General features: G+C 38.6%; 2 protein-coding genes across 2 annotated transcripts in view; one reads left to right on the top strand and one right to left on the bottom strand.

Annotated features, from left to right (window-relative positions):
- Positions 1 to 25306, bottom strand: part of ALG14 (ALG14 UDP-N-acetylglucosaminyltransferase subunit) — a 90944-nt gene extending 65638 nt beyond the window's left edge. The window contains exons 1-2 of the mRNA XM_045998777.1: positions 25071 to 25306; positions 20211 to 20362 (exon numbers count right to left, since the gene is read on the bottom strand). Coding sequence (XP_045854733.1) covers positions 20211 to 20362; positions 25071 to 25206 — 288 coding nt within the window. The 5' untranslated portion in view covers positions 25207 to 25306. The remainder of the gene's footprint in view (positions 1 to 20210; positions 20363 to 25070) is intronic.
- A 54-nt stretch (positions 25307 to 25360) lies between these two features.
- The window catches only part of TLCD4 (TLC domain containing 4), a 109738-nt gene continuing 107928 nt past the window's right edge, over positions 25361 to 27170 (top strand). Inside the window, exon 1 of the mRNA XM_045998749.1 lies at positions 25361 to 25476. The gene's annotated coding sequence lies outside the window, so the exon portion shown is untranslated. The remainder of the gene's footprint in view (positions 25477 to 27170) is intronic.

Raw genomic sequence — 27170 nt, 5'->3', positions numbered from 1 at the left:
TTATTTAGGATGGCCTTCACCAAATTAGAGGTGTTCTTTATCTATGCCTGTAACTGAATATAGTCAAGGTCCACCATAAAGAGACAAAGTGCTTATATACATTAGTCACACTCCAAACATGTACATCATGAGTCCAACCTAATTTATAAACCGAAACGAAACCCCACAATTGCAACTATATTTCCCAACATATTTCTGTTAGAATTGCTCAGGAATTATAAGAAAGAGTTAGCAAATGCATTCGAGTCCAAAGTTTCCGTAAGTTATAGCAGTTTCAGTCCACTGTGTGAAGTTAGCACCCCACCTTGTGGAAAACAGTAGGTGCTGCTGAATGCCAAGCATGCTGTGTTAATTTCAGAGGTCATGCCTGCTAAACCCGGCAACCACCAAACTGCCACTGACTTACACATGTAGGAAATAAGGAATACAAGCCAAAAGATCTCTATTTATTAAAGTAACTAATGTGCTTCCAAAAAGGTAAAGATACCTGTCCCAAAAGAATGGTGCTTATGATATATATTTGGGTTATTTAGAAAATAAATATTTCATATCAATAGGTTATTATTTCTACTTGAGCTTTTATCTCTTCTTAGTTTGTTTCTAAAACATAACTTTTGTTGTTTTCTAATTGTAATCTTAGAAAATATAGAAAAATGCTCAAAGACAAAAGCAAAAAAATCAACCATTATTCACAACTCCAGAGATGATCCCTTTACTCTCTGTACCACCCTAAAAAATACTGGATCACTTAAATCCAGTCTGTAACCAGAAGCATTCTAAGATGATCTCACGGTTCTAAAATTAAAATGATTTCTTATCTTGTAATTTAACCAACTTTTCCCCCAATCTGTCATGGTTCAAAAACACTATTTGTCTGAATGTGCCCTGCAATTTCCAACTTCCTTACTTTCTCCCCACACTGTCCTCCCCTCTTCATATTCTCCTACCTTTTAGAGAAGTCTCTCATCCCAACACTCTAGCCCTGAGATCTCTCCTTCCCCTGCATTCAAGCACTTACTGTCTTTTTTTCTTAATCAAAGCTATATTTTATGTATACACACACACACACACACACACACACACACACACACACACACACACTTTTGAAGTTCCCTATGAGACTCTCAGTTTGGTCAAACACTTGAGATAATTCGTCATCACCACTACTTTTTGGAGTTTTCTGTCCCCTTGCTCTACTCCTAACCAGCTGCTCTCTAGGCCTGCTGTATGTGCTGGTCTTCGCGTGGGAACTCCCTTCACTGCCCTCTTGAAAATGCCCTTCCCTTCTCTTCTGGGCTGAAACCTCGATTCCAGGACCACAGTCTTCCTCTTTCTTGGGTTCCCCTTGTTTTTGTGGAGCACATCCTCTGTGAAAAGGCACATGGGAATTGGTTTGAGAACTGCTCCACTCACCATTCTGAATGGCACCTGGACCCTAGTATGACTCCTTTTCTTTTTCTTTTTGGAAATTTTGGGTTATCTTCTCTTTATCACTAATTCTGAAGTTGTGTGATGATGTATCTTGAGTGACTACAGTTTAACTGGGCTGGGGCAGTCCTTTAGTTTGAAGGCTATGTCATTTCGGTTATGGGAATTTTTCTTGAGTGGTCTTATTTTTTTATTTGTGTGTGTGTGTGTGTGTGTGTGTGTGTGTGTGTGTGTGATTAACGTTTTGCCCGTGTTCTTGCTCTTTCTGGATAGTAGTCCTCCAATATCCAGTTTGATTATCTAATTTTCTTATCTCTTCTTTATTGGTTTTACTTTTTGTTCTGCTTTATACCAGAATTCTCCAATATGATCTTTGAATATTTTCATTTTTTTATTCCTACAATCAAAATTTTAATAGCTAAGGGTCCTTCTAGTTTTGGGAGGTTTTTTTGTTTGTTTTTTTTTTTTTTGGTTTTGTTTTTGTTTTTTTAAAATAAGTATCATTCTTTAAAGATACATTATCCTAGGATGCCCAGGTTGCTCAGTTGGTTAAGCATCTGACTTGGGCTCAGGCATGATCTCAGGGCCCTGCAGTAGCCCAGAGTCAGGCTCCCTGTTTGGTAGAGTCTGCTTCTCCTGTTCCCTGCCCCACTCCCACTGCTGGAGCTTACTCTTTCTCTCACTCCAAATAAAAATAAAATCTAAAAAAAAAAAATACAATGTCCTTGCATTTCCCTGAAGATACTGTTTTCCTTTAAGTCCTTCCCCCACCCTCCTCTTTGACTTGTCCTTTCCTCTGATTCCTTTTCTCAAAGTTCCTTCCCTAGTTAGTTTTGCTTTTCCATGTGTTTGAGACTTCCTTCCAATGCTGGAACCTGTGGATGTCAGTTCAAGCCAGTGATTCTCAAGAATGGGGTGGACTTCTCCCCCAGGGACAATCAGCAAGGTATGGAGACAGTTTTGGTCACCAAGGTTGTGGGGTGAGGGGTGGGGAAAGAAGGAGTGCTTCTGGCATCTACTGATTGAGCCCAGGGATGCTGCTAACATCCCATAATGCAGAGGACAGCCTCCCCGCACAATTCACCTGACCCCAAATGTCAGTAATGCTGATCCTGAGAAACCCTGGTTCGCATTAAGGAATAAGGCGTTAGGAGGCAGATTGAAAGCTCTGAGTCCAGGGTGGGGCTTGTTAAGGGGAGGATAAAAGTAGTCAGGACTCCAGCATTTCATTGGGGGGAAATACCAAGTGTAAGAACCTACAGTTCTGTACTCCTGAGCAAATCCATTTCCCTTCAGTCTCCTGCCTGGGTGAAATAAATCTAGCATTCTGGGAACTGATCCGAAAGGAGACCTAAGTGATGCCTACTGAGGGGACAAGGAGTACCTAAGCCCCCTGTTCACAGGGCATGGTCTCACCCCATCCACAGTTTGGCTTGGGGTTTCTAAAGCCAAAACCTTTTTAGTTCAACCTCTCCAGTGGTAAATGCTATAGAGGGCCTGGGAGTTTCACTGGTCTACAGGCAGGCTTCAACCAAGAGGCCTCTTTTAGCCCCATTTGTACTCTAGGTTCCAAAGGTAGTACTGCCCCATGCTCCTTTTATTAATTAACTAGCACTATTCAGTGACACTTTTATTAATTAATTCCTCAGGTTTCCAGTATTTGTGCTTATGCCTCTTCAACTGCACCAAAAATTTCTTGAAGCAAAAGGGCATTTCCTTTCCTTATTTGTGTTCCTCATAACACTTGGTCCAAATTTTACACACAGAAACTAATCAATCAATACCTACTTTTGATTTTCAGGAAGGATTTCACCTTGGGGAAGGCACAGCTTCCCGGAGCCGTGTTACCTATTTCAAACAAAGAAGAGCCATAAGACAAATGCCAGTACTGCAACTCAGCAAGGCACTTAGTGAACCAAATCTTTAAATAAAAACACTCTCCAGGTGGAAAGACTGCTCTAAATCCATATAACGCCTTTTCAACTCAGGAGAGGAAAATCATCCTTAACAAGGATATATGATGTTTCTAAAAAAGAAACGACACAACCTCTCCTTATCTTCCTCATGCCCGATTAGTCTGTAACATACACTAGAGATCTCCACTCCAGCCGCCATTCTCAAGCTGAGCCCTCTTGTACCTCTTAAGAGAGATAATGCAGGCGCTAGGGCGCAATGCTCAGCAGTGCACTGCCACCTGGTGAAGCAGGAGGGGGATGACAGCGACGGGGCTGAGACCGCAGAGTACGGTAAAAAAGTCTTCTGACACCAGAAAGGACTCTCCAGGACCATTTCTAAAAAGTGAACGACCTTTTCATTTGGGGGATGGGGAGAGGAAAGAGAAAAAAAGGGAGAGAGACAGAGTGCAAGGGCACGGGACTTAGGAAATGGTTTTGAATCAGGGCAGGGAGAGCCGGTGTGGTCCCTCTAATGCCCAGATTGCATCTGGGTCCCTTGAACCAAGGCAGAAGCTGTTGATTCCTTGGGGTGGTACGACATATTATTTATAAAGACAGTGAGAGGCAGGGATGCTCCACCTAGACTTCCGAGATCACTGACAGCAACTCCATTCTTAAAATTTCTCAGACCAAAAGCTTTGTTGTTCTGCTGGATTTCTCTCTTTTCTTCACATCCTGTATATCCAATCTGTCAGGAAATTCTATTAACTCTACTTTCAAAATCTATCCAGAGTCCAACCATTTGCCCCTATTTCTACCCCCACTGAAGCAAGCCACACTGCTTCTTGTTTGGACTGCTCTGACAGCCTCCTAACTGGTCTCCTTGGTTTCACCCTTTACCCTAGTCTATTTGCAGCACAGCAACCAGAGTGATCTGTTTAAAACAGCTCCCGATTTCCTCAAAGTAAGACAGGCAGTCCTTACAATAGCTGACAAGGCCCTATATTCTCTGCCCCCCTGCCCCACCCTCCCATCATCTCCCTTCTCTGATTTGGCTCCAGTTGCCAGGACTCTCTGTGACTCCCCCAGCAGCCAGAAATGCCCCACTCGATGGCTTTCCCAGAGACTACTCCTTCTGCCTGAAACACCATCTTCTCAGGCAACCTCATCTTCTTTAAGGACCTATGGGCAAATGCAATTTTTTTCCTGTCAGAATTTCCAATCCCCCATCCCTGTGTAATCTTCCCATGACACTGACCACCTTCTAACAAGCTTTATGATTTTTTTATTCACTATGTGCAGTATGACTGTCTTTCCGACCCAGCTCAAGTTCAGGAAACTCCATGATGGCAGAATTTTTTTTTTTTTTTTTGGTATGTTTTGTTCATGGGTGTATCCCAACTGCCTATAACAAGTCCTGGCCAATGGAAAGCAAAGCTTTATTGTTAAATAAATGAAGTAAAAAAAAAAAAAGGGAAGGAAAATGGGGGTACCTGGGTGGCTTAGTTGGTTAAGCATATGCCAGGGTCCTGGGATTGAGACTACATCAGGCTCCTTGGTCAGTAGGGAGCCTGCTTCTCCCCTCCCCTCTGCCTGCCACTCCTCATGTTTATTCACTCTCTTTCAAATGAATAAATAAAATCTTTAAAAAAAGGAGAACATGTAAATTCCTTAATTGCTAGGCCCAATGCTGATTTATTAAAAAAAAAGGGAAACATTAGAATTCTGACTACAATTGCATAATAAATTTGGGAAAACTGAAAATCTTTTTTAGAAGATTTTATTTTTTAAGTAATCTCTATACCCAACTTGGGGTTCAAACCCACAACTCTGAGATCAAGAGTCACATGCTCTACCGACTGAGCCAGCCAGGTGCCCTGGAAGAGTGAAAATCTTTCTAAGGTTTTAAGCATCAGAACTATGTTTCTGTATATGTTCCTGTCATATTTATGTCTATGAATATGAATAGAGGGCATAGGAAGTTTTATTTAGTGATCAGAACAACTGTTTAGGATATCTATTACATCTGTCTCTACCCCACATGATATTTATAATTTTTAATATGTTTACTACAGTAACTTTAAATCAAGAATTCAACCAACAACCTAGCAGAATGGTGAGTGGGAAAGGAATGACATGTCCCTTAATGTCAGCAAGTTACTTAATTTGGGCTTGTTTTTTAACTATTTTTCTAATTAAGGTAAAACACATATAAGAATACTTGTGTATGTATATAAGTACAAACATGTTTTACTTCAGTATTCAGCGAAAAACTGAAAACCACAAGAGGAAAATGGCACCTCATCAATACTATAAACTACTAGGCAACCATTCAAAAGTGTAAAGTAGTAGACCAATATATACCAACATGGAAAACTATCAAGGTATAGAGTTATATGCAAAAATGTGAAAACAATATAGGATTTGATTTATAAACTAGCCATCCCCTGCTCCCATCCCCTGATTACATGTATATATGTACATGTAATTTATAGTCTTTTTTTTACAGTACATGTACAAAGGATGGGAAAGGTCATACCAAGAGGTATAACTCAAGCTGGTACAATGTTTACTTCTAGAAAGTGAGACTAGGATAGGAACGGGGAACCCCCACATTTTATTTTATATAAAGTAAAGAAGTTCTTTACTGCCCGCAGTCTTTAATAAATAAATAAATAAAAGAAAAATAATAAATAAATAAAAATAAAAAATAGGAAATAATAAATAAATAAATAAAAGAAAAATAATAAATAAATAAAAATAAAAAATAGGAAATAAAATTTGGGAAGAAATAAAAATAAATAAATAAATAAAATAGGAATAAACAATAAATAAATAAAATTGTAACAAATAAATAATTTTTAATAAATAATAAACAGTAATAAATAAATAAAATAAAATAATAATAATAAATAAAAATAACTAATTTAATAAATAAAAAATTTAATTTCAAACAATAAATAAATAAATAAATTTGAGAAGAAAAGAGTAAAGGAACAGAAAAATAATCACTTACAATCCTGCCATAGTTGATTGTGGGGGCATATTTAATAAGGATGTTAAAATATACATATACAGAAGTATGGTGTCTTACACAGAATTGGCACTCATTTAATATTTTTGAATAAGTGAACAAATAAATAACTTCCTTGGTAAAAGAGTATAAGTCTACTTATAGAGTAGTGGGAAATCTGGTTATATGACCCCAAAGTGAAGCTGGCTCTAGTTTTTAACCCTTCAAATCAGTTTTCAGCAACTTTGGTTATTTTATATAAGAAAAAAGCCTAGGGGTGCCTGGGTGGCTCAGTGGTTTAAGCTGCTGCCTTCGGCTCAGGTCATGATCTCAGGGTCCTGGGATCGAGTCCCGTGTCGGGCTCTCTGCTCGGCAGGGAGCCTGCTTCCCTCTCGCTCTCTCTGCCTGCCTCTCTGCCTACTTGTGATCTCTCTCTGTCAAATAAATAAATAAAATCTTTAAAAAAAAAAAAAAGCCTACTCTTTAATTTTTACATGTAGTTTTGAAAATGTTTTATTCAAGAGTCACTGAGCTTTTTTCCTTAGTGATATGATCTAAAAGGGCTAATTCATGCTCTAACAGAAGTTGCACAGAGTAACGGTTGTCAATTAAGGTAGTTAACAAATAAGGCTCAGACTAGGAAGCAAACAGAAGGATGAACCAAAATCCACAGTGCAATGCCCTGAGCCTCCCATGGCTCCCAGGGGTGGGTGACCCTGTTGAAACAGGCCAGTGTGGAGACTGCTGCTCTCCAGGAAGAAAGCTTTGGTTTGATTTTTCACTTACCTTCATATAACACAGCTCTGGTAATTTGTTCTATTTGGAGAAGTTACTATCCAATCTTTCTGAAAAATATTACTTTAGCTACTTTTTACTTTAGAACTAATCCCAGTGGAAATTACATTTTCTTTGGGAGGCGTTTCAAGATATTTTTTCATATAAGTAATTTCACAGCTAAACATTTGTTTCGTTGTTTTTGTTTTGCTTGTTTTGTGTGTATATTTTCGCTTAGCTTTCGCTCTTTCTAACATCAGTTGCTTTATTCCAGAGTGGCTGAGATGCTTTTCCCAAGGAAAGCCTATTTCTCTTTAACAGCTAAACTATGCAGAGGAACATAGGCTAATACTGGAGCTAAAAAGTACACCACAAATAATTATTTCTCTTTACTCCTGTGTTATAAATAGGATGCAATACATATCTTAAGATTTTAAACACCATTTAAAAAATTATACTGAATCAAAGGAACTAGGAAATTTGAATGAAGTTTCTGCAACAAAAATAGGTCATCGCTACCATTTAATTAGCAAAATTATATTAATTTAAAATGTAGCTTAAATACCTGCTGTATATTTATATCTAGCATAAACATACAAAAACAAGCATTTAAATATTTTTCCTATAAACCAGCAAAAACATTTAGAAATTTATTGAGTAATTCCATATCAGAGTAAGTTATAAACCAAACAACAGAAAATTTCTGTGCTACTTGGGTAAATCTAAGTGATTAACAACTGATAATCTGTATCTCCTGATTTCTGGGAAGGTCTTTTATGTTTCTGGAACAGTTGGCTTGTGTTGCAAACGAGGGTTTTGGCTTCTCACCAGAACCAAGTGTGAATCGATGCACTTTTTCAATGCACTTTTATTCCTAAAGTGTTCTGAACGATTTGGATGAGATACCTTGCCCGGGCACAGAGTGCAATTACTGTTAATGCTTTCAAATAACTGCAGACTTTTTGCTTCACTTAAAAAGTCTGGAACTCAAACTACAGAGTGAGAGTCAAGGCCTTTAACCATAAGAGTATCATGTATTGCTAGGAACTTGCAGTTGGTACAGTTCTATCAGGAAAAAAAAAAAAAAAAAAAAAGAAAATTGGTGAGGGGCGGGGGGTTGCTACTTATACAAACAGTCCAGAATACACCTCAATATAGAGAATATATTAAAACTTTGACTTTAATTAGAAAATTAATGTGACTTTGGTTCTGGCAAGATGGCAATATAAACTAATCTGAAAACCCTTCGATAAACAGATTAAATGCTATCAGAAATGCAACAAAATACTCTTTTATCTGAAGTAGAAAGAAGGGAAATCCCTACTTACCAGAAATAAGAAAAAAAAAAAAGACAAGATTGGGGCACCTGGGTGGCTCAGTGGATTAAGCCGCTGCCTTCGGCTCAGGTCATGATCTCAGGGTCCTGGGATCGAGCCCCGCATTGGGCTCTCTGCTCCGCAGGGAGCCTGCTTCCTCCTCTCTCTCTGCCTGCCTCTCTGCCTACTTGTGATCTCTGCCTGTCAAATAAATAAATAAAATCTTAAAAAAAAAGAAAATAAAAGACAAGAGACAGTTTGTAACACAGAGTTCTGGGAGGAAGACTAACTGTGTCAGTAACTGAGAGTCGGGGTTTGAGGCCCCCCATGGATTCTACAGGACAGGCCAGAGAGGAACAACAAACTGACAGCTGGTATTTCCATGAGAGTAACAGCTCCCTATATTTGAATGAGTGCTTTGGGGCTCAGTTCTTAGTCCTCTTCTAATTTCTAACTATACTTAGTCTCTGGATGATCTCATCCAACTTCTCATTTTAAGTACCAGTTAAACACAGAAGTCTCCAAATTCACATTCCAGACCAGAGCTCCCTCCTGAACTTCAAACTCACAGATCCACCTGCACAGTCAGCATCTTACATGTATGTTTACAGACATCCCACACTCAGTCCTCCTCCTTTCTCATGTAGTCTTCTTTATCTAAATTAATGACAATTCCACTTTTCTGGTAGCTCAGGCCAAAATGTGGATGCCATCCTCTATTCTCTTTCCCAAACCCACACACAGATAAAGTTTAGCTCTACCCTCAAGATATATCCAGAATCTGATGACTTCCTGTCATACCCACTTTTGCCATTGTGGTCCAAACCTTACTGGCCTCTCATAGGATCACTGCTACAGCCTCCAAACTCCTTTCCTTGCTTCTGTCCCTCTCCTCTTTAGTTTATTCAGCAAACAAAATGATCCTGTTAACAACATGCTACTAAACAACCAATGAGTCAATGAAGAAGTCAAAGAAGAAATAAATACACGGAGCCAAATGAACCTGGAAATTCAATGGTCCAGAATCTTTGGGACACAGAGAAGTATTTCTCTGAGAGAAATTTATAGCAATAGGCCTATCACAAGAAACAAGAAAAACTTCAAATAAAGAACAAAACCTTATACCTAAAGGAATAAGAAAAAGAACAAACAAAACTCAAAGTTAGTAAAAGGGAGGAAATTATATAAAGATCAGAGTGGAAATAAATGAAATAAAGACTAAAAAAGCAATAGAAAAGATCAATGAGACCAAGAGCTGGTTTTTTTGAAAAGACAAACAAAACTGATAAAACTTTAGCCAGACTCATCAAGAAAAGAAGAGAAAGGACCCAAATAAATGAAGTCAGAAATGAAAAAGGAGAAATAACAACCAATACCACAGAAACACTAAGGATTATAAGAAACCATTATGAAAAATTATATGCCAACTAATTGTACAATCTAGAAGAAATGGATAAATTCTTAGAAACAGACAAACATCCAAAGTTGAAACAGGAAGAAAATCTGTACAGACTGATTACTATTAACAAAATTAAGTTAGTACCTGAAAAAGCTCTTAACAAACAAAAGTCCAGGACTAGTTGGATTTATAGAAATTCCCCCTTAAACTATTTCAAAATACAGAAGAGGAAGGAAAGCTTCCATATACATTTTAAGAGACCAGCATTACCCTGATACCAAAACCAGGCAAAAATACCACAAAAAAAGAAAACTATAGGTGCATATCCCTGATGAACACAGATGCAAAAATCCTCAGCAAACTACATTCAACAACATGTTGAAAGGATTATTCGCCACGATCAAGTGGGATTTATTCTGGGGGTGCAAGGATGGTTAGGTATTCATAAATCAATCAATGTGATACACTACGTCAACAAAATGAAGGATAAAAATCATATAATTATCTCAGATGCAGAGAAAACATTTGATGAAATTCAACATCCATTCATGATAAAAACTCTCAACAAAGTGGGTTTAGAAAAAACATACCTCAACAAATAACCAATACCACAGAAACACTAAGGATTATAAGAAACCACTATGAAAAATTATATGCGAACTAATTGGATAATCTAGAAGAAATGGATAAATTCTTAGAAACCGACAAGCATCCAAAGCTGAAACAGGAAGAAAATCTGAACAGATTTTCAAAGGCCATATATGAAGGGTTGCATGGGTGGCTCAGTTAAGCATCTGACTCTTGATTTCAGCTCAGGTCATGATCTTGGGGTCCTGGGATCGAGCTCTGCATCAGACTCTTCACTCAGCAGGAAGTGTGCTTGGAATTCTCTCCCTCCCCCCTCTCCTTCTTCCTCTCTCCCTGCTCGCTCATTCTCTCTCAAGTAAATAAATAAATCATAAAAAAATAATAAGGGCCATATATGAAAACCCACAGCTAACATCATACTCAATGATGAAAAACTGACAGCTTTTCTTCTAAGATCAGGAACAAGACAAGCATTTACACTGCCACCACTTCCTGCAACATAGTACTAGAAGTTCTAGTCAAAGCAATCAGACAAGAAGAAATAAAAGGCATCTAAATTGGTAAGAAAGAAGTTTAACTGTCACTGTTTGCACATGACATGATATTATATACATGGAAAAGTTCAGACTCCACCAAAAAACTATTAGAATAAATGAATTCAGTGAAGTTGCAGGGCAGAAAACTAATACACAGAAATCAGTTGCATTTCTATACTCTTAATAAAGTAGCAGAAAGAAATTAAGAAAATAATTCCATTTACAACTGCAACAAAAGTAATAACATGCCTAGGAATAAACTTAACTGAGGTGAAAGATCTGATCTCTGAAAACTATAAAACACTGATGAAAGGAATTGAAGACAACACAAACAAATGGAAAGACATACCATGATCATGGATTGGAATCATATTGTTAAAATGTTCATACTACCCAAAGCAATCTAAAGATTCAATGCAACACCATCAAAATACCAACAGCATTGTGGACAGAACTAGAATAAATGACATTAAAATTTGTATGAAAATTTGTATGTAACCACAAAACACGCCAAATAGACAAAATAATCTTGAGAAAGAAGATCAAAGCTGGAGTTACCACAATTATAGATTTGAAGATATACTACAAAACTGTAGTATAAAAAAAGTGTGGTACTGGCACAAAAACAGACTCATAGATCAATGTAACAGAATATAGAACCCAGAAATAAACCCATGCTTATATGGTCAGTTAATCTATAATAGAGGAGGCAAGAATATACAATAGGGAAAAAATAGCTTTTTCAATAAATGGTACTGGAAAAATTGAACAGCTATATAGAAAACAATGAAACTGGATCACTTTCTAACACCAAACTTTTTAAACACTGTTTTTTATAAAAATAAACTAAAAATGAATTAAAGACCTAAATGTGAGACATGAAACCAAAACACTCCTAGAATAAAACACAGGCAGTAATTTCTTGGATATTGGCTGCAGAAACATTTTTCTAGATATGCTTCCTAAGGTAAGGGAAACAAAAGCAAAAATAAACTATTGGGATTACATCAAAATAATTAGCTTTTGCACAGCAAAGGAAACCATCAACAAAACAAAAGGCAACTTACTGAATAGGAGAAGATATCTGCAAATGGTATATTCAGTGAAGAATTAATATCCCCCATATACAAAGAACTTCTACAACTCAACACCAAAACCCCAAATAATATGATTAAAAATGGACAGTGGACCTGAATACACATTTTTCCAAAGAAGACATGCATATAGCCAACAGGCACATGAAGATACTCAACATCAAGGAAAAGCGAATCAAAGCCACAATGAGACACCTCCTTAATGCCTGTCAGAATAGCTTGAGTGAAAAAGATAAAAAATAACAGGGTTGGTGAAGATGTGGAGAAAAAAGAACTCTTGTGCACTGTTGCAGGGAATGCAAACTGCTGCAGCCACTGTGGAAAACCATATGACGATTACCCAGAATACCAAAACCAGAAAAACCATACAATCCAATAATTTCACTATTGGGTATTTACCCAAAGAAAACAAAAACACTAATTCGAAGAGATGTATGCACTCCATGTTTACTGCAGCATTATTTACAAGAGCCAAGATATGGAAGCAACCCAGCGTTCACCGACAGATGAACGGATAAAGATGATGTGATATCTACAACTGTATCTCCACACACACACACATACACACACACACCGGACTATCAGCCATAAAAAAGGATGCAATCTTACCATTAGTGAAAAGATGGATGGATCTAGAGAGTATTATGTTAAGTGAAATAAGTCAGAGAAAGACAAATACCATATGATTTCACTTATATGTGGAATCTAAAAAACAAAACAATTAACAAAGAGCAGAAACAAACCCATAAACACAAACAAACTAATAGCTGCCAGAGGGAAAGCAGCTGGGAGGGTGGGCAAATGGGTGAAGAGGCTTTCAGTTATGGAATGAATAAGTCACAGGAATAAAAGGTACAACATAGGGGATATAGTCTGGTATTTTAATTGTGTTTTATGATGACAGATGGTAGCTACACTTCAGATGAGCATAGCATAATGCATAAACTCATTAAATTGTTCTGTTGTACACTAGAAACTAATGTAACATTATATTCCAACTATACTTCAATTAAAGAAAAAGTAAAAAATAAAATCAGATCATATCACTCTTTTACCTAAAACCTCCCAATAGCTCCCCATTTCACACAAGGGGGAAAAAATATCTAAGACTAAAAATGGACCACAATGTCTTAAAAAAGAATCTGATCTTGGGATGCCTGGGTGGCTCAGGTGGTTATATCTGCCTTTGGCTCTGGTCATGATCCCAGGGTCCTGGAATCGAGTCCCACACTGGGTTCCTTGCTCAGTGAGGAGCCTACTTCTCCCTCTGCCTGTTGTTCCCTCTGCTTGTGCTCTTTCTGACAAATAAATAACATCTTTAAAAAAAAATCTGATCTCAATATCCTCACATTAATTTCTATGGGCTCATATGCAGCTCTTCCTCCCCTATTTTGCTTTGGTCAATTTGACCTCTTTGTTATTTCACAAACGTGCCACGTACAGCCCCACCTCAGGGTCTTCCTTGCAGTTATTGTTTCCTCTCCAAGTATGCGCTTTCCCCAGATGGCTTTCTACCTTCCCTTCCCTTTCAGGTCTTTGTTCAAATGTCACGTTCCTGGCCATTTTGCCTAAAATTGCAACCTCCCTTTAACCCCCTCAATATTCTGTTTTTTTTTTTTTTAAGATTTTATTTATTTATTTGACAGACAGAGATGACAAGTAGGCAGAGAGGCAGGCAGAGAGAGAGGGATAGGCAGGCTCCCTGTTAAGCGGAGAGCCCCATGTGGGGTTTGATCCCAGGACCCTGGGATCATGACCTGAGCTGAAGGCAGAGGCTTTAACCCACTGAGCCACCCAGGGGCCCCTCAATATTCTGCTTTAGTTTTCTCCTTAGCATTTAACACTAATACATTATACATTTTACTTGATTATCTTGTTTATTGTCACCCCATTAGAACGCAAACACCATCAGGGCAGAGATTCTTGTTACGTTTTATTCACTACTATATCACTAACATTCAGAAAGTATTCAATAAGTGTTTGTTAAATGAATGAATGAATGCTAAATATAGACTTATGAAGGAAAAAAATCCAACCTAGAATTCTAAATGAAGAATGCAATTAAAGGAAGGTCAAAACCAAAACATAGGGATGCCTGGGTGGCTCAGTGGGTTAAAGCCTCTGCCTTCGGCTCAGGTCGTGATCCTAGGGTCCTGGGATTGAGCTCCGCATCCGGCTCTCTGCTCAGAGAGGAGCCTGCTTCCTCCTCTCTCTCTCTGCCTGCCTCTCTGCCTACTTGTGATGTGTCAAATAAATAAATAAAAATCTTAAAAAACAAAACATATTCTCAAGCAAACAAAAACCATGGAAAGAATAAATCACTTATAGACCATCCATGGAAGAATAAAAGATACACTCTGGAAGAAAGACATTAGATCCAAAAGGAAGGAGTAGCAAGAATAAGCAAAGAAAATGAACCTAAGTAGGCACTGACTGTGTAAAACAATAATGTAGTAAGTAATTGGGTGGTATAAAAACAAGGAAGAACCGAAACAGTAAACCATAATATGTAAGATGGGAAGAGGTGTTTACCGTCAAAACATTCTAAAAGCCATGTTTTTCAGGAGAAGGATAGGGATATTAAGTTCTTGACTTAAGTTTGGTAACCAGGCAGACAATTTAAGAATAACATCTTGGAGAATGGAATAATTTCCATTCCAGGAGAAGGGAAAAAGGGAGGATAAAGAAAGGTCAATTAACTCAAACAGAAGACCAAAAAGGAAGATAAAAAGATTAAAAATATGGTAAGTAGAAAGAACCAAATAAAATAGTAGAAACAAATCTAATACATTAATAATCATAACAAATGTGCATGTATAAACATGCTAGTTAAAGGACAATGATTCTTGGTTTTGAATTTTTTAAAATTGTGTTATATGTCATTTTAAAAATACACACCTAAAACACAACCACCACCAAAAGGTAAAAATAAAGAGATGGGCAAAGATATGCCATGTGAACATGATAGCACAGATAACAAAAGTGGCAAGAGAATATTTTTTTTAAAGATTTTATTTATTTATTTGGCACACAGAGAGAACACAGGTAGGCAGAGAGGCAGGCAGAGGGAAAAGGAGAAACATGCTCTCCGCTGAGCAGGGAGCCTGACATGGGGCTCGATCCTAGGACCCTGGGATCATGACCCAAGCCAAAGGCAGCCGCCTAACCGACTGAGCCACCCAGGTGCCCCAGGAAAATACTATGAAAATTTTTATGCCAATATTATAAACTTGTAAACTCATAAAAAATAGATATATTCCTAGAAAAATATCTTAGGAAAATTGACTTACAAACAAACAGAAAGTCTAGAGTTTATAATCATGACAAAAAGAACACATCAGGGCCAGGTATTTTTATAGACAAGTTCTATAAATTTAAAAAGTAACTCCAAATTTATACAAATTCCTTCCCAAAACAAGAAGTTGTATACTCGCATAATCAGATTAGTGTAACCTTGATACCAAAACTAAAGAACAAGACAAGAAAGGAAAAGTATAGGGCAATCTCACTCATGAACATTAATGAAATAATTCCTAAACAATATACTCGCAAACAAAACCCAACAATGTGTTAAAATGTAACTCACTATGATGAAACTGGGTTTATTCCAAGAATTCAACAATAGTTCATACCTTGTAATTGACCATGAAAACAGATAAAATGAGAAAACATTATGATCAACTAAGATAAAGAAAAGATATTTGATAAAAATCAACCACCAAATATTATTTAAAATTAAACTCTTGGCAAATTTTTAAGATCATGAAGACTATAAGGATGACCACTACACTGCTTCTATTAGTTACTGTTCTGGGAGTTCTAAAAACAAAATGAGAAAAAGAAATGAAAGGTATAAAGATGAGAAAGAATCATACTTGTTACTATTTGCAGATGATATTATCTTTGTAGATAATAGTGTATAAATTACTGGAATTAATTAGAGTGTGGCAAGATGGTTCTTTTAAGATCACTATACTCAAATCAATTATATTTTTATCTACTGCAACACAGGAAATCCAATTAAAAGGTATACCACTTACAATAATAAGACAATACCAGGTACACAGAATAAAAACAACAAAAGATATGCTACTCTTGTAAAGAAAATTAGAAATGGTACTGAAAAGCATTTAAGGAAACCTAAGTAATGCAGAGACAGATGATGCCCCTGGATAGGAAGATATCATCATGTAGATTGAAGTTCTCCTCAAAATGACACACTGATTCAGTTCAATTAAAATACAAATTTCAAAATGTTTCTTTGTGACCTTGCCAAAGCTAACTCAAAAATCCATGTGAAGAAAGAAACCCTAAGACACTTCTGAAGAGTGAGACCACGGGAGCTTGATATTAGCAATGGACAAACAAACCAGTCAACAAAGACGAAAGCTCACATACAGATCTTTACATACAGAGAAACTTGATATACCAGTGGTAGCACTGCAGATCAGTGAAAAAGTATTTAATAAATAGTCTTGAGCTAGTGCTGGTAGCTTCTGTACTAGACCATGCAAATCTGATTGTTCAATTCTTAGCTAATAAGGGCTCTGCCAGCAAAGGTACTGATCGCTACTGATTTCTTCAACAAGACTCCTCCCCAGTCTTATGAGCTCCATGAAAGGTATAATGGATAGCTGCCTAGGGGGCTGCAGGACAACTCCCCTAAGCTGTAGTGAAAAGAGAGAAGAGTAAGTAGATTCCTCCCTTGAACAAAGTTTGGTGGGAAGGTGTCTCTCTACCTGGCTTCTCTCCCATATGCCCATACGGCATATGGCGCAGCCAGCAGAAAGGACAACAGGTACATTCATGTTAACACCCTCAATGGTTAGCCTCTGCATCTCTGCAGAAACTCTTCCCAGCTTCAGATTCATGAGTAGAGACCCCTTCAGGAAGAAGACAGGATTTTTCCTCTAAAAAGGGTTACAGTGCTCCAGCAGTAAAGTAATTGATAGAAGAAAGTAGTCTAACAGAGATGCTTAGAGCTACACTGGTGGTACCACTTTGATAGTAAGACAAAATAATGGCATTTCAAAAATTCAAAAGCTTTGTCTTTTGTATTAAAGTGAAGCAAAAACTTGTATGGACCTAGAGGGCATTATGTTAAGCAAAATATGTCAGACAGAGAAAGACAAAGAACATATGATTTCACTTACAATGGAATCTAAAAAGCAAAAGAAACAAACAAAGCAGAAAGAGACTTATAAATACAGAGAAAAACTGGTATCTGCCAGAGAAGACACGGTGAGGGATGGGCAAAATGGATGAAGGGGAGTGAGAGGTACAGGCTTCCAGTTATGGAATATGTAGATCACGGGAATAAAAGGTTACAGCATAGCAAATACAGTCAATGGTATTATAATAGTGTTGTACAGTGGCACATGGGAGCTATACTTGTGGTGAGCACAGAATAATGCATAGAACTGTCATATCACTGTGTTGTGTACCTGAAACTAATGGAATATTGCGTGTCAGCTAGACTTCAATTAAAAAAATAAATTAATTAAAGTGAAAGACACCTAACTTACAGAATTCTAAAATATCTGTAACAGTCTTCCTATAGGGGCCCCTGGGTGGTTCAGTTGGCTAAATGTCCAACTCTTGATTTTGGCTCAGGTCATGATCTCAGAGTCCTGAGACTGAGCCCCTGATGAGTCCATGCCGAGCATGGAACCTGTTTAAGATTATCTCTCTCTTTCTCCCTCTGCCCCTCTCCCACTCTCAAAAAAAAATAAAAATAAAAATAAAAATAAAAAACAAACCCCACAATCTTCCTGTATATAACAATCTTCCAAATGTTTCATTAAGCCATGAAACTCAGCAAATAAACAATACGTCTGCTGATGGACCTGGAGGGAAATAGTCAATGTGTATGCTAAATTAAAACTGGATCCTCTAATTGGATGCAATTTCAGAAAGAATATATACGCTAATAATTGAGTAAAAAGATACTTGTTCCTCATGTTGAACACATAACAGATTGTAATTACTCAACTTCTATATTTTTTTAATACTTTTTTAAAATATTTTATTTACTTGACAGAGAAATCACAACTAGGCAGAGAGGCAGGAGAGAGAGAAGGGGAAGCAGGCTCCCCACTGAGCCGAGAGCCCGATGTGGGGCTCGATCCCAGGACCCTGGGATCATGACCTGAGCTGAAGGCAGAGGCTTTAACCCACTGAGCCATCGAGGCGCCCCTCAACTTCTATATTTTTAAGTAGTCTTTATCATTGCTAAATTATAATACTATATTCCACTTGTGTAAAAAAAATCACCATTGTATTCTTCTAATTCTCCAATTCTAATATACTCTCTAAGAAATTCAATGAGATTTTTAGTCTCTGGTGCCTTGAATAATCCCCAAAGCATTCTTTCTCACTCAGTTTTTAGGACTGGAAAAGAATGCACAAAGGAGGCAGAGTGGCCCATGCAGGAAAAGTTTTGGAGAAGATACGTTTAGGTAAGTGCCATGTATTAGGCGGACCTTATTTATACCCCTGGGTCTCCATTCTCTCATTTGTAAAATAAGGATGGTATTAGCTGACTTTCACATTATTAAAAAGATCAATTACACACACAGGGATGAACAGTGTCTCCCCAAAATTCCTGTCTATCAGGAATCTGTCAATGTGACCTGATTTGGAAAAAGATCTTATAGGTGGAATCAAGTTAAGATGAGGTCACACTGAATTAATCTGGGCCCTATACCCAATGACTGTGTCTTTATGAGAAGGGAATGTGAAGATAGAGACACAGGAATGGCCCCATGACAATGGAGGCAGAGATTAAAATGATGCTGCTATAAGCCAAGGAATGCCAAAGAGTGTTGGCAACCATCAGAAGCTAGGAAGAGGCAAGGAAGAATTCTCTCCTAAGGTCTTCAGAGAGAACATGGCCCAGTTGAATCCTTGATTTCAGATTTCTAGCCTCCAGAACTGTGAAAGAATATATTTCTGCCTTTAGTCACCCAATTTTACTTTGGGTAAAGTAAGAAAAGTACCAATGGTACTTTTTTGCAAAAGCCATAAGAAATAAATACAGTATTGATTCCTAAAACAGAAATGAAGCATTTGGCTTATTGCCCACATAGAAAAAACATCCCATAGCATTTTGTTATGGCCGAATAACAGGCAGATTCTGTTCTCCTTTAACATGGAATCTCCAAGGATAAAGTGTTTCTGTTAGGGATAATTTTAAAAGGGACCAAAACTCAACTGAAACAGACTTAAAAAGGCCTGGAGGTGGGGTGGGGTGAGGATGTGAGAGAGGATATGAAAGGGAGCAAGAGAGGGGTGATATCAGTGGATCCTGAATTTCCCACACAGATGCAGCTGGACCTGTGCAGTTACTGAAGGCAGGACTCACCACCTGGTTTCTCATTATACTCTTCCTGTGTATTAACGTCATTCTTTCCCCCAACTATAGTCTATCTTTACCCACCAGGTGAAAACATGACTGCCAGCAGCTCCCAAACTTTCTCTTCCACAGAGCATGTCCCTCCAAAAAAACACTGCCTCCATTTTCTGGGTCCCCAAGTCCAAAAAGCCCAGAGAAATACTGAGTAGCCTGAGCTGGGTCTGCTTCCACTCCTGAACTACCTGTTGCCGCCTCGTGACTGGGCAGGTACCAGAGGGAGGGAGGAATGGAGACAATCTACACAAAGGACAGCTCTAATTTCCTTCCTTGATCAAGAGGTAGCTTCACTTTTGTTCTTTCACCACTAATTCTGACCAAAAATGCTAAACTGAAGTGAGGAACCAGAGATAGAGAAATTAATTTTAAAGGCAGATATAAATATGATTTGAAGAAGTGGTCAGTCACAGCTACATCAAGAACTGCAACATACTGATAAAGAACTTTAGCGTAGAGCCAATACGCACATGAACGAGACGTTTTATGTAAGTTTAAACTTTTCCAGTGGAATTAACTGAAAAATGATTTCCCCTATTTAAAAGAATAAAAGCGAATATAAGAAATTAAGCTACCACTTGAAGATGTATCTTAAAGAGGTTCTTATCTTTTGGTAGTAGAGGAAATTTATTTAGCCAGCAATAAACATTTCCCTGCCCCATGAGGGCGGAGTGCCGAGGTGCCACGAGATTGTTTCCAGAGATAATTCAGCTCAATATTCAACCTTTAACTCTCTTAGAAATAGAAATGATCACTTACCATGGTAGTGGGGTCTCTATCAGCTCGATTTCGTTCAAAAGAATTTATTTTATGGGCACTCATTTCATCAGTATCGGCAATGACATAATGTCTAGGAGAGTAAGCATTGGACAGGTTCTCAAGCAGCCTTAGGATCTCAGTGGTGTGCCCACCTGGAAAAAATATTGGAAGGCCTAAGATTCAGAAACTCACAGCGTAGTTACCAGAGGGGAGGTGGGTGAGGGGATGGGTGAAATAGATGATGGGGATTAAGGAGGGCACTTGTCACGAGCGCCCCATGTTGTATGGAAGTATTCAATCACTACATTGTACACTGGAAACTAATACTACACTATGTTGACTACCTGGAATTTAAATAAAAACTTAAAAAAAGAAACTCCCAATGGACATACCTATTTGGCCATGTTATACTAATGTTATGTTTTATGTATTTCTCAATAGGTGAAAGCAACATTTGGAAATAATAATCTACACCCTCGTAGAAACACTACTTTTATATGGGGGAAGAGAACAGTAACTGTATAAAAATCAAACTGGCACTAGCAGTATGTGCTAAGGAGCACAAAGAAGTAGAAGACACAACTCCTGTTACCAAGAAGGCTGGTAGGAGAGGGGAAAGACAGACATTTAAAGAGTGATGCAAGAAGACAACATGCAAAATTTCAATGGGGGCAGAGGTGAGGAAAGCAAATAGTTATGGAAGACCAACCCTGTAAGAGGAAGGGAGATCCCTGGTAAAGGCTGAGAGGACTTGGAAGGCGAAGCTAATGGATGGATAGGAGTAGGGAGGCCACTGGCCAGGAGTGGGATTATTGGGACATGAGATGGTAAGAGCTGAGATGTGTGTTCAGGGACTGGTGGAATACTGTGAAGGAGGACGAGGGTGAAATCAGAGCAGTAAAGTAGCCTGGAAAATGCAAAGATGGTCACCGGGTCACTGAAGGTTACTGTGCTGAGAAGTAATGTCAAGGAGGCATGAGCACTGACCCTCAGGGCTTGGGGCTTCCTAAGGAAGACTTCCGCTCAGCAATGTAACCCCAGCTCCTAAGAGAGGTCTCAGCATACTATAGGTCGTCAAATATGTAGCAGCTTCACCAAACAACTGTTCGATTTTTGAAATTGTACAGTCTCCAAACTTTTAATACTTTAATTTCAAAATCATGTATTTAAAAATCAACTGTGTACACTAAGGTTTCCTTTGGAAGGAAAAAACCCCAAAAGAACATCAACCTCTCATGTTAACAATATAGCATTTAAGCAAAGCAATCAAACTCCTTCTCAATGAGCCCTATCATACCCATTTTGTTTCACTTCACATTCTCTCAGCCTCAGCCAGGTTGATGTCCTGAACATTCTCTGTATTCATCTTATTTGTTACCTCCTCCTTGCCTCTGGTCAGTGTCCCTCCCACCTACTAAACTCTCCCCCACTGCTACTGTCGTAAGAAAGCACTTTCAGTAGTGACACAGTGAACATACAGAAGGATAATCAAACAAATTAGGTGTGTGGTTTCTCCCAACACACGTATTTTCTTATAGTAGAAAGGGAAGATTCCTCTCTAGGTTCCAGAAGGAATTAAATACAGAAATAAAATTGGCACAGATTACGTGTGAGGAGGAATTAGAATCATACTTTATAACTTGTAACCCATCTAGTTGTCTGGGGCACGCAATTTACACATCTGATTTATACTAATTTTAGTATTTTTGTTTTTAGCCTTGAGAAAATGTGGTTTGCAAAGTAGGTACTTGTTTTCACAGCTGGACCAATTAAGGATAAAAAGGATAATATTCACATTTTCCACTGCAATTAAAACTTCATTATACCTGCTCTAACAGTCTTTTCTTTTTGTAAAAGGAAACATTTACTGAATACATTCTTTGAAGATTTAACCTTGGCACTGAATAAAGTAAAGTCATTAAAATGATGGGCTTTGTCTTCTATTTTACTCTTAATAACTATTAAGATATATTCTTTGGGAACAAAATCATCTCAGTTTTACCTTAGAATATTTCCAGAATCAAACCTCTTCCCCCATCTCCTTTGCTACTACCCTGCTTCAGGCCACAACACTCTCACATCAGTTATGACCACGGATTCCTGGTCTGCTCCCCCAGCTCCACTTGTCTATTCAAGTGTCTACATTAATCTGTTCTCAACACAGCATCCAGTTTGATTCTGTTAAGAGAGTTGATGAGTTTACCTCTGCTCAAAACTCTCCAGTGGCTTCCCTTCTCACATGCAATACAAGGCACCTTGTAATTTTACCCATTATTTTGTTACCTCACGGAGCTCATCCGTTTCTACCTGACTTAAGTCTACTCCCACCACTCTGGCCTCCTTGCCGTTGGGTATCCGTCATCTCCCCAGGGAGGCTTTTACTTACAATTCTGTGTAAAATGCAACCTCCTGTCCCTAAGTCATAATATTTATGACCATACAATTTAATATGCAATCTAGTTGTTTCTTTTGTTTTTCTCTCCCCTAACCCTTGCTCCACTAGAAGGTAAGCATGATGATGGCAGGGACTTCTGATTTTGTTACTGCTGATCTTCAGTGCCTTGAAAAAAGTAGGCCTTCCTATTATTGAATGAGGATAGATGAGCATTTGGTATTAAATCTAAAATTTGCCTAAGGAAATCATATGATATTTCAAAGAAAAGTACTAATTTTGAGTGATGTTCTTTGAAAATATGTGGTTGATTAATAATATTTTAAGGAATCTAAAGACCAGACATTTTTTTGGTATTCAAGGTAAACACTTGAAAATGTCTTCCCCCTCCTCCAAAATTCTGGGCATGAACTATTAAACTATTTGTCTGATTATAAGTCTTTCTTTGACCTGGATGATTCTTAGAGGTCCCTGACCTCTTCCTACTCTGAATGGTTTGAATGACAAAGGCGCACTTGTCAGACTAATTCTCAATCTTAATTTTGGTTCCCAGTCCACCAAATCTAATACTGTCAAGTAAATGGCTGTAACATCCATTTACCCATTTGTTCAAGACAGAAACCTGGACATGATTCCCGAGCCTTTCCTTCCTTCACCTCCCACTTTAAAACCACAAGTTCCTACTTGTCTCCCTACCTCAGTCTTTGTCAAAACATTCTCTTAACAATGCAGGCTGAATCATCTCTGTAAAAGCTTAGATTTAATTGGGTCACACTCTACTCAAAAGTATTTTAAAAGATCCTTTGCTACCAGGACTAACAACAGTCACCATTTATTAAATGCTTATCATATGCCAAGCACTCTGCTAAACACTTTTAATACTGAATTTAATCTCTCCTCACCTCATCCCATATTTTTCAAGGTTGAAACAGTTCAGTGAGGTTAACTAATTTGCCCAAGGTCACCAAGTTAGTAAGTGGCAGACATGTGATTCCCTCCAGGATTATGTCAGTCTAGAGCCTGTGGTCCTAACCCCTACATGGTATGAAGCAGTGGAGCAGTGCCAATAGCTTTATAGAGCATGGTTTACAACGCCCTTTGGGATCTAGACTGGGCTTACAGCTCCACATGGAACTCAAAGCAACAATGCCCTCCCACTTCTGGGCATTCCAAGTGCTATCAACTTCTTTTCACATCCTTCTAGTCTGCAAAATCTCTTTGATTGATTCTTAGTCATCTTAACAATTCTCAGTTTAGACATCACTTCTTCCAGGAACTTTCCTGTCTCAAGCTCAGATAAAATGGTGTCCTTCCTGAAGACTTCCATAGCAGTCTATACTTCTCAGATTATAGGAAGTACCCATTTTGTTTTGGTTTTTTCTTTCCTGTTAGTTTTTCTGTCATTTCCTTTTCATTCACTGCTGTATCCTTGTACCTTTCACACTGCTTCACTACATAATCACCACTCCGTGGCAAGTAGTAGTCGTCAGTTTTGTTATTTCTAGAGTCTAGCATAGTGTCTGACGTCTCAATGGCTCACCATATGTTAAGTGAATAAAGTAATGAATTGTATTTGAGCATAAGTTTAGAACATTTGCTAATAATATAAATATTATTCTAACTGGATACAATTTCCTAGCATTTCTAAATCTACACAATATTTCTATCTCTGTCAGAACTTATCCATTTAAAATTGTGAGGGCCTGGGTGGCTCAGTGGGTTAAAGCCTCTGCTTTCCGCTCAGGTCATGATCTCAGGGTCCTGGGATCCAGCTCTGCATCGGCTCTGCTCAGCAGGGAGCCTACTTCCCTTCCTCTCTCTCTGCCTGCGTCTCTGCCTACTTGTGATCTCTGTCTGTCAAAAAAAAAAAAAAAAAAAAAGTCTTTAAAATTGTGAGGGCCTGCAGAGCTGGTAGACTCCTGAATTGTATTACCTGATAGGGCAGCTTGCCGTTCGCATGCTGACACAATATTCTGAAATGTGTATTGTTCTATGGTCAGTAGATAATTGTTTCTAACCTCATGGATTTGTATATTTATAAATGTGACAATTCACTTTGCCTCATTTATCATGTAGTATTCATGTTTCCCAAACTAAATACAAAATGCCTAGGTTAATAATGCAAAACGGCAATTTCTACTCAAGAAAATTTTAAGTTAGCATCATAAGGCTTCTGCGTCCTTTCTGTTCATTAATAATTTGTTAAAATAATATATGCTACGTGGAAGCTTAATTACAGACAAGTGTAAGTTACTCATTTGTCGGTAAAAGATGCCCGGGCCGCGTCAGCAAACCAGAATTTTACCCCGGCTGGGAGGACCGGTTCCGGTTAACACAAGGGAACTACAAATCTCAGCATGCAATGCTCCAAAAAGTGCTAAGGAGACTAGATAGGAGCGTCGCGGTGTACTCTGGGGTTTGTAGTGACCGACCCAGGAGCGACTCGACAGTCACCGCCCAATACTTACCGGACCCAGCCACCACCAAGAGACTGCAAGACTGACGGGGCCCCAGGACCCGAGAATGGAGCACAACCCACAGCCGCAGTGCCAACAGCGCGGCCACCGCAGCTCCTGCCGCCACTAGGATAAGGACGTTAGCCATGCAAAGAAACGACGCATGCGTACTATCTCCCGGTGCCGCCGCTCAGAAGAGGTCAAAGTTCAAGAAGTACTGACGCGCAGGAGGCGCAAACGGGGCGTGTCGGCCTCATGATAGGCGGGGCTTGTCTGCGCTGGGCGGAGTTCATGGAGAGAGGCGGAAGTGCTGGCTCTGGGGACTTTGGTGGCTTCACTACCGTGTTCCGCGCCGCTGTCTCCCAAGCATATTCGGCGAATTAAACGCAAGAGAAGTGTGATTTCCATCCGTGACGAGGTCAGGACACCTGTGCACCCTAAAGGCTCCGGAGCTCTCAAGTTAGGAGGCGTTGCAGTGCCACTAACTTTGTGAATTCCACCTGAGGCCAGTAGCATACATTGCCTTTTTCCTTCCTTCCTTTCTTCTTTCCTTTCCTCCTTCTTTCCTGCCTTTCTTTCTTCCTTCCTTCCTTTCTGTCCTTTTCCTTTTTTTTTTCTTTCTTTTTAAATGCCAAGGGAAAAGTTTCTGTTGCAACACGCAGACATTACTGTGCTTGCCAATAAAAGTTACTTCAGTGCAAAAAATTAATTTTAGGGCCTTCATCAGAATCTCTTTCTGGATACTCGTATTTTTAACTTTTCTAGGCATTTTCACAGATCTGTGTGACCAGAGTGGCCAAGGGTGATCACCTCCAATTATGCCATGATCCTGAGAGAAGTGGAAACTCAGTGATTCAAAGGTAGCAGGATAGAGAAGGCAGCGTCCAACAATTATTACTCAGTTAATTTTACCACAAAGCCAACACCTCCCGTAATCCCAATTTTGCTTTTTTGTTGTTGTTGCCTCTGTAATCCATATTGTGGCAATGTAAGAATACTGAGATTACAGAAGTGCCCTCACCGCAAGTGTAATTTGCCATTAGTGCCATAGAGACTGTAGATTGGACAGGGCAAGTACACAGATGAATAAACAGGTCCTGAAAGATAAAACAGTTTGCTCAAGTGAAATGGTGGCAGATCTAGATCTAGATTTAGAAACCAGAAATCCTAACTCTTACATAGGAGTGTTACAGTATTCCATTTCTAAATTTCAGGCTTACTTGATTATCACACTTGCCTAGAGCCTAGAAGTGTCTTTTAAAAATGCACTCTCTCAGGAGAGACATGGGATCAGGTTATCTAACCAGTGTGTCAATGTCTACCAGCAGTCAGAGAAACATTTGGGATTTGGTAGCTGATTTCTAGCCAATGGATTTCATAGCGCTTCCCATATTCAGTCTTCCAATCAAATCCTCTTAACCCTACACCCTCACAATAAGGCCAAAAGGTGAATATTACTTGCCTCTTTAAGGATAAACACACGGATTCTATAAAAGTAAAATAGTTTGCCTAAGATTTTTCAGCGAGGAAGTGGTGGAGAAAGTTTATAGTTGCATGCTTAGAAGTTAGTGCCTCAAATTTGATGAAATCAGAATCCCCTGGGCTTATAAATACATAGTTCAAAGTCCAGAGGTAGGGCCTCTGGCACAGTGTAAAAAAAACAACTTAAGTATATTACAAAGGATGTAGTTTTCTTTCATCTGCCCACTCTGCCATTCCCAGCAATGGTTTTAACCTAAGAATCTCCCTTCATAATTCAAAGAAGATGTTAGTGTCTCAGAAATTACACCCAGACGAGGAGATTTCCAGAGCCAAAAAAGGACATTATCTTGTCATTGGGTCTTTCTTTTTAAGGGTGAGGAAACTTTTTCCTGAACTCGTCACAGACTTTCTTTCACATTCTCTGGCCATATTTATATCACTAACTCAAAAGTTGGCTGGCGTAGGGTGGAGCATGGCATATAGCTATGTGTTGTATCTGGCTATTTGATGAAGGGTGGGTACTGAACACAATGGTCTCTTGGAGAGAAGGAAGTTGGAGAGGGTGGTAGAGGAGAGATGATTGTTGGTTAGACAAATAATAGCGTTTGGATTGCTGTGAAAATATTGTGC

Source organism: Meles meles, chromosome 1 (genome assembly GCF_922984935.1).
Source record: "Meles meles chromosome 1, mMelMel3.1 paternal haplotype, whole genome shotgun sequence".
Lineage (NCBI taxonomy): Eukaryota > Metazoa > Chordata > Mammalia > Carnivora > Mustelidae > Meles > Meles meles.
This window is presented reverse-complemented; position numbering and strand designations above follow the sequence as displayed.